The sequence below is a fragment of the Varanus komodoensis genome, unplaced genomic scaffold, assembly GCF_004798865.1.
Source record: "Varanus komodoensis strain SLA01 unplaced genomic scaffold, ASM479886v1 scaffold45, whole genome shotgun sequence".
Classification (NCBI taxonomy): domain Eukaryota; kingdom Metazoa; phylum Chordata; class Lepidosauria; order Squamata; family Varanidae; genus Varanus; species Varanus komodoensis.
Genome location: NW_025336011.1, coordinates 5,401,763 through 5,413,998, shown reverse-complemented (window position 1 = coordinate 5,413,998; position 12,236 = coordinate 5,401,763). Strand labels below are relative to the sequence as shown.

At 39.9% G+C, this 12,236-nt stretch overlaps 1 protein-coding gene across 2 annotated transcripts in view; it reads left to right on the top strand.

Moving 5' to 3' along the window:
• Positions 1-287: 287 nt before the first annotated feature.
• The window catches only part of CCDC47 (coiled-coil domain containing 47), a 25,112-nt gene continuing 13,163 nt past the window's right edge, over positions 288-12,236 (top strand). The window contains exons 1-7 of one of the 2 annotated variants that reach the window (XM_044444615.1): positions 288-420; positions 4,094-4,356; positions 5,976-6,083; positions 7,088-7,262; positions 8,265-8,386; positions 9,101-9,166; positions 10,238-10,339. In XM_044444615.1, the coding sequence (XP_044300550.1) occupies positions 4,099-4,356; positions 5,976-6,083; positions 7,088-7,262; positions 8,265-8,386; positions 9,101-9,166; positions 10,238-10,339 (831 nt within the window). In that variant the 5' untranslated portion in view covers positions 288-420; positions 4,094-4,098. The remainder of the gene's footprint in view (positions 421-4,093; positions 4,357-5,975; positions 6,084-7,087; positions 7,263-8,264; positions 8,387-9,100; positions 9,167-10,237; positions 10,340-12,236) is intronic. The other variant, XM_044444616.1, reaches the window with a different exon arrangement.

The following is a 12,236-nucleotide window of genomic DNA, read 5'->3' as shown; positions in this document are numbered from 1 at the left end:
TACAAATATGCCTCTGAGCATGCACAGAATATTTTCCCACGTTAAGGAAATGCCCCTATCATCTTCTAACAGACCTGCTTGAGAACCTGACCCTGAGAACCTTCCCTTTCCATAGGTTGCATCAAAAAGTCTTGTCAGCAACTCTGCTACCGATTTTGGGAACAGAGCGGCATAGCGCAAGACTTTCTTCCACGCAGAAACTCACGCATAAGCTCCTCCCACGCCCTCTGCTCTTCCTCCTCCCACAGCTCACATTTCCTTGGCCTTCCGACGCTAGGCGCCTGCGCAGACTTACGCAATTCACGCATTTTACGGGTAGGAAGAAAGAAGGAACTCCCCCTTGCTCCACGAGCGTTAAGTCCGGCAGAGGAACAAATAAGGTGGGCCGCGAGAACGTCGTAGCAACAACGCTGATCTGAGGTAGCGAGCGGGGGCCTAAGGGGGGGGGGGTCTGTGAGTTTCAGCGGGAGAGACAGACTGTCACCTGGGAGGGCTTCTTCCTGGAAGTATAATTATATCACCCCCGGAGGTGTGTGTGTCATGCAGATTGGAGTGGCCCTCCTCATTTTTATACAGAAAAGTGAACATGCCCCCATCTCTTCTGTATACAATTCTCCATCTGTAGTCAGTGTGGGAGTGTGTGGGCAATAAGAACTCGTGTCCGCTCTTCTTCAGTGGCTTGGGCAAGGAACCCGTGGCCCCAATTGCCACGGCCAGCCGCCAAAGATTATGGGAACTGTAAATCCACTGAGCCCAGAGAGCCACAGTTCCCCCCCCCGCCCCCCGCAACGCGTCCTAAGCATCAGAATAGCTTGCTTTACCACTTGCCCTGCCAATCTTAGGTGTACCCCACTCTGTACCCTAACAGAGAGTACCCCAAGACTTCATGCTTTCCATAAGGGATGGATTTTCTCACTTCTAGGCTTGAGGCAATGGCGATTAATAGCTACCACTGTGAATGGCTTCTACTATTGTAGCCCTCATTTGAAGGTGTAGCTCAGTCCTGTGAGCTCTGGTTTCTTCCCTACATGCCGTCCCCACCATCCCAATGAACCTTTTCACTTCCAGGAATAGAATTGAAACTAAGTTGAAAAGTTGAAAAGTTGAAGTATTGGTATTTATATAGCTGTGGAATGTGTTTGTATCTAAACTATAGGGAACATTGGGGGTGGAGGAAGAATGCTGTTTGATGCTGGGACTGAAGAAAATAATGTATTTTATATTACATTTCCCATAGTCTCTGTAAACCAAGGGTGTGGGGCATTTGTAACCCTGGCTGACAGTGGAACTTAGAATCATTTCAAGTGTCAAATCTCTTGTGCATACAGACATGTACTATTGCTTCTTAGAATTTTACATTAGAATTTGGGCTTTTTCCCTCGGCCTTGGATAGGTTTATGTTTCAACTGACAATCTTTGTTCAAGATCACTTAGCTAATGCAAATCTGCTTCAAGCCTTTATCCACTGGTCATAGTCAGTCTTGGAATTAAGAATAACAGAAGTGTGGATAGTTTCCTAATTCACATTTAGAGCAGAGTATTTGATTTGTAAAGTTGAGGATGGAACCTGGTTGCTGAGGAGGAGAGCAGATTACTTAAATTGGCTGAAGTAAAAGGATGCAGTGCATTGTACATCCTCTAAACTAGGCCTGGATAAACATCAAGCTTGTTAGAATTTACCTTTTTTTTTAAATATAACCTAGTAGTCTGTCAGTCAGTGAGATGCAAAATGATGATCAATTAACTATTGCTTTTGCTGTATACATACCTGCATATACAACCTAGTGGACCATTCATTGTAGTATGGTGCCTAGAGTGTGGGACCAGAGAGATACAAATTCAAAACAATGCTTGGCCATGAAGTTCACTCAGGCCTGTCTGTCTTAGCCTAACCTTTCAGGTTTGTTGTGAGCGTAAAATGAGTGGACAGGATGGGTGAACCATGAGCTCCTTGGGGAAAATACCATAATTATAATTGCCATGACAATATTCAAGTACAAATCTGAATTACTACAGTGTGAAGCATTTTAGTTGTTTATATTAAACAAGAGGGAATAAGAATCCTCTAGCAACTTGTTATAAGTATCTGCCAAGAAGATGGAACAAGTAGATCCTGATCTTTTTTTCCTGGTTACCCCTATGTATTGATAGGGAACAGCAGAAGCACCATTTTTAGGTTAGGGTCTTCACAGGTCTGAAGGTTATACACAGGGGAATATGTGGATGAAATTAACCCTTTCATCCCTACCTAGTCTTTCTTTCTTTCTTTCTTTCTTTCTTTCTTTTTAATAGACTGACTTATTCCAAGCCCAACATTAGCAATGCTTCTAGCTCTCACTTACTTTACACCCATGTGCTGCTCCAGTGTTAGAATTCGAGTGTTGAATCCCAATGTATCAGTGCCAAACCATGGAAATGGGGCCATCTATTGCGATCACTAGCAACACTGATAGGCAAAAACACTGTTTCTTCTTTATCAGGCGTGTATGTATTTATAACCTACATATTCCAGAGCCTTAAATATACTACTATTCCAGTCCTTTGCTGCTTGGAAGGTAGTCCTTTGTATGTTTTATTACTAGAGCTGCTGCTTTAATGTCTATTTATTGATATCTGTATTGTGCTATGAGGCAGCTTGGAGTTAGATAAATATACAACAGACCTCATTCAAAGTCCTGTTCAGTTGTGACATTCAGTTGGCATCTTCTTGGTCTAGTTGTTCTTTCTGCCTAAACTTCTTCACAGAGCAATCATAATGAAAATATAGAAACTGGGATTTTTTTTAAAGACAGTTGCTGCTCTGCATGTTCAAGGACGATGTTCTCCAAAGAAAGGAGCAGTGTCATCCTCCTTTGGGCATTCTTGTGTATTTCCCAAGCTCGCTTGGCTATAAAAATGCAGCTAGTTGGTGGGATGGAGGGAAGTGCTCTGGTTGCTAATGCTAATTTTAGATTGCCTTAGATTGCATACCTTTTAAGGAATCAGTCCTTGTAATTGGAATAGGGAAAGGTTCAATGTTGCAAGTAGTTAGTACTAACAACAAGTACCAAACAGTGTCAGTGCGAAAGGTAACCCTTACAAGAGGTCTTGATTTTCTTGTAGTACTGTGATGTTGGGATTTGCATACGAGTGGAACACCTCATTTATCACAATGGAGTGTCACCAAGTAATAGCATGCCAGCAGGCCTTCTTGGTAGTGGCACCCATACTCTGAAACACCCTCCTAAACATCGTTCAAGAGGCAGGAAGTATGTCAACATTTAAATACCTATTGAAGACATTGGTTTACATAAGCTTTCTCTTAATTGTAATGGATTATAACAATGCTCTGTCTTGTTGCAACGCTTTTTAACTATTTACTATTTTATTGCCCTTTTACTTTTTATAATTGATGTTATACTATGCATATATATGTCTATATGTGTTGTGAATTGTTTAGAAATCTTAGGCTATTAAGGATTGTACAAGTAGTGTAAACACACAAATTACTGCCTGGGACATCAATTTTGTTCCAGCAAGAATTGCAAAAATATTTCTCTTGCCACATAATAACAGGGACAGTCAAGTGTTAGGGATAAGGTGAAGTGCCTTATACAGCAGGAGTCAAGCATGGTGACCTAAGCATAGCTTCTGTACCTTCCCTTTTAGAATGCTTTGTGGTGTCCTGTGATTGGGCTCAGGAAAAGGATTTATCCCTTCCCCACTCTGTACTGATTGCTTCCCTTTGTACTTTCAAGTAAGACAGAAGTGTGGTGCAGCAGCACTCCTGTGTTGCCTGTATGACATCTCGTGGGGTTTTTTTTCTTTTTTTTTGGATCTGGGAGTGTTTCTTGGCTTATGGGCATGTCTTACATTCTAAAGATGCAAATTGTAAAAGTGTGGCAACATGACCACAACTCTTTTTTTAAAGCAAAACGTTGCATGTTAGAACAAAATGTTGTATGACCACAGCCTGCAGATTGCACTACATTTTCCCAATGTGTGTATCTATAGGTTATGGCGTGTTGCCTACTTCTGCATTGCTGTCTTAAAAGTACATTTCTGGTCATTTCAATTCTGAAGATTTGGTGTCTTTTTCTTTTGCTTTTTGCAGTAACCATGAGAAGTGTGTGCTTCTTCTTGGCTGCTCTCTTCATACCATGGGGTTTGTCTTTGGCAAAGTTTGATGAATTTGATGATGGAGATGACATGGTTGAATATGATGATAATGACTTTGCTGAGTTTGAAGATGTGATTGAAGATCCTGTCACAGAATCTCCACAGAGAATGGTTATACCAGAGGATGAGGAGGAGGAAGCCACTGTTGAGCTTGAAGGGCAAGATGAAAGTCTTGATTTTGAGGATGCTGATGCACAGGTGATGGTAGATGAAAGGCCTGACACGTTTTTGGCATGTGTGGGGGTAGATTACTGATGGGGGGTTATGGGATTGACTAGCCTTTTCTACTGGTGAACCTAAATTTTATTTAGCTCATTATTTGTATTTTACATAGAATATAGTAAATAGTTATGTTTGTCTTTGTTTTTGTACTTTTTCAGGAAAACACATCTAAAAGTGCTACTAAGATAAACAGGTTAAAAAGCATAAGACCAATTCAGACAAAGAAACAAAAATGGTCACTGTAGAAAGCAGTAGCAAGATTAATCAGCCAATAAAACTCACAAGTTTCTGCAGTTTTGCATTTCCATCAGAAAGCAATTAGGGTGGAATCCATACCAACATTTAAAGGGAGGACATCCTGACATTTTTGAGCTCCCATTAGAAATGGGTTTGCTTTTTCTAGATGCCTATCAGGGAACAACTGAAGTGCCAAAAACTTAGAAGCTGTAGAAAAACTGTGTAGTGTGCATACATAAGATTTGGTAACTTTCCTCTCCCCCTACCCCATTATTTAATGTGGTTTTAAGGTGGACTTTTGCATCCCTTACACAGCAATCCTATGTATCTACTCAGAAATAAGACCTGTTGAATTTAATCAGGCTTACTCCTACTTACTGCAAATCCTACTACCTTCCTTCTGCATATGGGTTGCCATTGCTGGGGCACAGAGTCATGTAGATGGGTACTCAGGTGGCACATTCTAAATGTCAGATTCTTCTTGGCAACCCAACCCAGGTATATTAAATTCTCATCCATATTAATTTGATTTAGCCTTCCTTGTATCTCAGCCCATGTGATTGTGTGTCTGCCGCCTCCTTGTTCTTTTTATCCATCCAGTGGAGTAGGCCATGACTTATGAAAGTCCAAACTACAGTTAACTAGTCATACTTGAAGGTGTTTGCAGGGCTCTGACTTTCATACATACAGGCTTCTGGGCTGCCTTTAAAACTGCAGCAGGAATAGGACAACTGCATTTTAAAAACAGAGGAACAGCAGATATCTGGAGAGTTGAAGTTAATGGTAGGAAACAGAGGCTATATTTCACTTAACTTTTTGGACTGTAGGAATACTCTTACATTAACTTCAACAGTAAAGTACCATGTCTTTGTATGGTTTGCACAATCAACACATTTAGTGTTGATTCACTTCAAAGTAGCTGGTTCTCCTTTGCTTTGGGAAAGGACTATGAAAGATGCCATCTTATTTAGTCCGGAACCACCCACTTTATTAGACATTTAAGGAAAACCACCAAAACTACCACAGAATTTTCTAGTAGCCATTTTAACACCAAATATCAAGCCCCTTTGGAAAACCCAGAGAATGATTTGAAGGCACATGTTAGTGATTAAAATCTAAATTTCAGCAGCTCAGTGCCTGGGAGGGAGGCTCTTTTAGAAGACCCTTCCCTTCATGGGCCATGCTGAGTTTTCAGAGGGAGGATGATTTATAAGCCAAATAATAATAGCACAGTCCAGGGTGAAACTGGTAGCTTAATGTCAGTGGTAACTTGAGCAGTAAATAGGGATGCATTCAGAGTAGAAACCTGTTTCAATAAAACAATGGACAATTCTGCATCATTTGCTTTCTTGTTGTAGGAAAGTGATACAGAGAGTGAGCCGTATGATGATGAAGAATTTGAAGGTTATGAAGAGAAATCTGATGCATCTCCTGGCAAAAATAAAGATCCTATAACCATTGTTGATGTAAGTGCATATTCTGAGAGTTGTATATGTAGTTCTTAATTAGATTTGTTCATATTAGTTCCTATCCAAAACCAATATTGTTAAGGCTGCAAGCCTTTACACGCTCTTTCGGTGGTAAGTCCCAATGAACTCAGTGGGGATTATTTCTATATTGGCATGTATAGGATTGCACTATTAGTCTTCCTACTTTTGCTATGCACTTTTCCCACATCCCAGTTTCTCCCATATAGTATATAGTTCACAAACTGTGTGAAGTTTTTTTCCTATTCAAGGTTATATTTTATTCCCTTGGATAGCTGTACTGTTTGTCAACATTCTGTCATTCTCCTTGGCTGCTTGGCTTACAGGTAACAGCCATGTTTTAGGTTGTACATGGATGATTTCATAAAATTGTAGGGGTGAAAGGGGAAAAAATATTCAAGTTGGGTACTTGGTAACAAGGCAAGTTAAGCCTTGTTAATCAATCCAAATAGTACAAAAGTGTGGTAAAATCAATAGCAATAATTCAAAGCATTTCACAGATGGAATGATTCTTTGTTTTTCTATCAACTTGCACATCCTCCTCTCTCTCAAACCTGTTTCTTCAAGCCTTTCCTCACCTGTATCTGTGCTTCTATAATGTTAGGAGTTATTTATCCCATGATACTTGCAGTATTTTTCATTGTATCCACAGTTCTTAGGCTGGGCATTATGCTATAGCATGTCCTGTATTTGGACACAAGGCAGACCCTGATTGAAATCCCTTCACTAAAAACTTGTTGGGTAGCCAGTAACTCAACAACAATTACTGCACTCTGACTTCTGAAAAGTATTATAGAAAAATAAGGCAATAAATGAGAAGACAGGGTTATTTTAGTTTCATATTATCTCTTTGCCTGGAGTTTAGTAATTGGTACCGAGTAACTGAATGCAAAATTAAGGTGAATTATAATTTAGGGCCCAAGTTATATTTAGAAATGTTATTTCTCAATATGAAACAATTCAACACAGTCCAAACTCAACAGGTCCCTGCACATCTCCAAAATAGTTGGGAGAGTTACTACATGGAAATCTTAATGGTGACAGGTCTGCTTGCTTACATCATGAACTACATCATTGGGAAGAATAAGAACAATCGTCTGGCTCAGGCCTGGTTCAATAGTCACCGAGAGCTGCTTGAAAGTAACTTTGCCCTAGTTGGTAAGTAGCTTTACAACTGCTTAAGCCTGTCTGTCCTCAGCCTACGTACTTTGCAGTAATCCACAGTAGACTCAAAAGAGTTTGACATTCTAAAAGTCCAACCAGCAAACTCAGACTTGTGGACTTTTTGTTGTTTTACATGTTGTGATTTTACACAAATGCAGTCATAGAAAAATACAAACTAATTTAAAAGCTCAACAAAATACACCTCCCCCCTCTGGTTAAAGCATGAAAATACACATTGTGGGGGATTTGCATATTCCAGATGGATTTGCACATTTTCAGGAGGGAAGATTTGCACAACCTAAAATGCACTTGTGCAAAATCTGATTCTGTCAGTGGGCGGACAACAGAAGAGAAGGCACCTGACAATCTGCAAAATGCAGACAAAAAGGATTTTATAGTGTCCATACCTCCTCGCTCTTTGTCCATAGGGTCAGAATTACAAAACAGGAGCTGGAGTTTCTTTGAGTTAGTGTGGATTAAAGTGGTGTAGTAGGATAGTTTCACCAGGAAGTTGGCAGCAGGGGAAGAAGATAATTTAAGGTGGCAAAATCAGACAGAATTGCAAGAGTATCCTGTTGGTTGGGAAATGGTTCCAAAATGAGAAAATAAAGGAAGATATTAGAGAACAAGTAGAAGGTGGCGGCTGGGTCAAAGAGAGCAATAACATGAACACTGAAGTACTCAAGGAATAAGATGGTGATGTCAGAGGAAGAAGGTTAGTCAAGGATTTTGTTGAGGGGCATGATATTTCATGTAGGAGTAAAGAGTTGTGTAAAATGAACTTTGAATATTGTTCACATTTGAGAGACAGAAGAAGGGATTCAGACTGAGAATAGTAAGCTATGACAAGAATGCTGTGATTACCAATATAGCGTTCAGGTTGTGCAGAAGGAAAGACCATCTGAGCTGTCACCAAAGGCAGCCCTTTATAAATTGCATTGCAGTATAGGCATATAATAATGTGTTTTCATTTATTAACATGTGCTCTCTTTCAAGGGGATGATGGCACAAATAAAGAAGCCACAAGTACAGGCAAGCTGAACCAAGAGAATGAACATGTTTATAACCTTTGGTGCTCTGGAAGGGTGTGTTGTGAAGGAATGCTTATTCAGCTTAAGGTACGAGACAGTGCAGCTTTGAGTGTTGCATGCTTTTAAATATATGAACATCGAATATTTAGTCAATGAGTGCTCATTCTAAAAAGGCAGGAGCCCAGTACAAAAGATACGGCTTGGGACCAAGATACCTGAGGGAGTGCCTTTCTCCATATAGTCCTACTCATCCACTTTCCCTACCCTATTCATCTCTTCAGATGTCCTCTGTGTGCACTCCCCTAGTGAGGACAAAGGGAAAAGGGCTAGGAGGAGGGCATTCTCAGCAGAGCACCCAGACTATGGAATTCACTCCATAGTCACTCCATGCATGGATGGTGATCCTACAATGTGATCTGGAGATGTGTGATGCAGTTACTTTCCTAAGCATGTCTAGACGTAATTCACTGGCTGGACTGGAGAAGTTAAAAATAACTTCTACCACCTGGGAAAGTTATATATGACACTTTCAATTCTCTGATAGATAAAACATAGGTTCTCAATGTAATAAAATAAGCAGGCAATGAAACATACACATATGTTGTAACTAGGAGCTATATAGAGCTTCCTTGCATTTCTTGAATGCTTCATCTGCATGCACAGGAAATGCTGTGTCACTCCTTGACCGAGTTTGTTATAATCAGTTTTGAGGAAATGGGGCATCCTTATGTCTTCAAGGACATGGCAAGTTATGCTAAGTCTGAAGTGGGTATTTACCATGATCAAAATGCTGTCTTTCAGTTTCTCAAGAGACAAGACTTACTGAATGTCCTTGCTCGTATGATGAGGCCAGCCTGTGATCAAGTGGTATGTATTTAGCAATGTAACCTAAGAACAAGTACAGTGCAATTAAGTTATTGAAATGGTTTGACTAGCTTATTAAACTTAGAGCTGTGTGCATTTGAAGCCCCCACATTCCCACCGAGAATCTCTGCTTTCTTTGATTTAAAAATTCCCAATAAGTTTCCAGACCTTGTGGCCTTGAAGAATGGTCTTAATTTGAGGTGTTTTTGTATACTGAAGCCATAGACGTCTGAACATTGTTTCAGGTCAGAGCCTAGGGCTTTACCTCTTTATATATACACTTTCCTTCTCTATGACTATTGGAACCAAAATCAGTTAAGCAAGAATAATTACAGAGACACTTTATTATTCATTCAAGTCACAGAATTCTGCATTCTTTGTATAAAATTAAGAAAAGTTCCTCTTATGGCATGCTACAGATGTGAAAACTAATAATACTCTGTCATTCATTCTTCGCCCGGAATCATATAGAGTGATTCAAGATACATCTTCCAATTACTGTTCAGAACAGGAATAAGTGTAGGGCTGCAACTAAAGGTTGCCTTGCCAATATCTGCTATTTCTTGTTCATTGTAGAGGACTCCTTTAGGACTTTTGTTCCTGCTTTGGGAATATACTATACAAAAAAACCCAAGTGAAACAACATTTAATTGGTGTGGCTGATTGAAGAAATGGTTACATTTCTATGCAGTTCAGTTAATTCTGATGTGATTTCAGTAATGCCATTTGAATTTGTTAGGATGATGAAGTGTTATTAAAATGTTCAAATAGTGGTCTGTTTGCTGCTCAAGAGGGTTTCAGGTTTGCTCATTTGGGATTGTGCTATGAAAATCAAGTAGTTAGTTATTTTATGCCTCTCCAATATTTATATTTTAAGGGGCTCTCAGAATTTTCTGGGGTATCCCATCATGACTAATGGGAGATTACCCATTAGCTAATGGTGAATAAACAGATCACTGAGCCTGTTTATGCCCTTGGCAGTGACATCAATTTCTGGTCTGCATTTTTTTCCTATTTCTTGTATCAATGGATTGTGCAAACCCAAGTATGACTAGCATTTTATCTGTTGCCTAGCAAATAAAAGTGACTATGAATGATGATGACATGGACACCTACGTATTTGCTGTTGGGACAAGAAAAGCCTTGGTCCGGCTTCAGAAGGAAATGCAGGACCTGGTATGTACTGTGGCAATGAGAGGGATCCAGAAAGCCCTGGGTTAGGCTAATACATCTAAAAAGTGCTTTGAAACAATTAACATAGCAAAAATGCCCAGTTTTATCTTATGTGTAGATTTCTTTAAGTCTATCTGTTTTATGACATAGCTTGCTCCTAAGAATCCAAACTAGGGGCAGTTTGCTATGTTGACTGAGAACATTTAAGCATAGTGGTCAGGTCACTTATCACAATAATAACCCAGAATGTTTTTAAATTTCTGTGTTGGTTGATCCAGTTTGCCTGTTACAGAGATATGCCAGGTGGCATTCCTCTTGTACACTGCTGCCCTTTAAAATATGCCGCTTCCAGTTGGACTGATCGTAGGTTGCTACAGGACATAGAGCTGCCAGATTGCTGATCGAGACCAGTAGGAAAAAAAATACTACATCAGTCCTATATCAGCGACACTGGCTACCAATTGAATAAGATCCTAATGATGACATATAAATCCCTAACCAAATTAGGGCTTGCTTATCCAAGGGAACATCTCCTTACATATGAGCCTGCCCAGACCTTAAGATCATCTGTGGAGGTCCTGCTCCAAGAACCCTCCTTGAAAGAGGTGCAGAGGGCTAGTATGAGGAGGAGGGCCTTTTCTGTTATAGTGACTTGATTATGTAATTAGCTTCTCAGAGAGGTGGGCCTGGTGCCAACGTTATTTGCTCTGCTGCCAGGCCAAAGCCTTTTTATTTACCCAGGTTTTTAAACTGTTAATTGGTATTTTAATTATTTTATATCAAGAATTGGCACTAAGGAATTTTCGTTGTTGTATTGTTGATTAAATTGTTTTCAATTTTTTGTTTAAACCATCATGAGATTTTTAATAAATGATATTACAGTAAACATGCGAGCCAAGACACTTTGAGTTGTTCATTGATAAAATAGCCCAAAGTTACCCATTACTTGCAAACCAGCCCTGTGTGAATTTGGCAATGTGGCAATGCATGCTGCTTGAGTGTGTCCCCAGCTTGTTTGCTGTGACATGTAAGCCAGGAACTCTGCCTTTGTCTCATCCAACTCCGGATTGTCAGTGGAATAGCAAGCCAGAACTCCTGGTTTGTGTGTCATGGCAAACAACTCTGGGAGTCCCGTTTAGGTGTTCTGCTTGCAACAGCAAGATGTAGGTAGCTTGCATCAGCTTCTTGCCACATTCATAGTACCTCATCTTAAAAAACAACTTTTTGTGTGTGAGCTGGTCATTGAAGTTGTTTGGATATACTACTAAGCCATGGTTTGATGTGATGTGACGTGATTGAGCTTCACAGGACCCTCGACTCATGCATTGTGTGTTCCCCTCATGCACTCTGATTCCCTCCATCCCCAATGTGTGACAACTATGTCTACTGAACGGTCACGCTATGGTTTCTGTTTGTCCTGCATACCAGGATTGAAGCCTGCTGTTTCAATCCAGGGGAGAGAGGAATCATGGCACATGAGGAGATGAATGAGAGAGAGGAAAAAGGTCTGTTGCCATATCCAGTCTCCTTTATGATTATAAAAATTATCTTCACATCTATTTTCTCAGAGTATAAACCATATATCTGTGTGATAAAGATTTTGGGACTCAGTCTTTCATCCATAGAGGTGTTTCAGAAAGACCTTAGCTTATAAAACCTTTCCAGATTCAATTTCTAAACCACTTATGAAAACCTGTATCGTAAATTGCTTCAGTATGTAGAAGCTCCTGGTGTCCAAAAGTGTTCTGCAAATTGATTTTTTTTGAAGCAGCCTGCTATGCTTTAGAACAGGTGTTTTTGTAAGAAATATTCAATAAACAAATACTAAGAATGTCACTTTAATTGTTTTCAGGTTGCCTAACATGCCAAGCATATTTTCCATTTGTACTAGTTCTGAGAA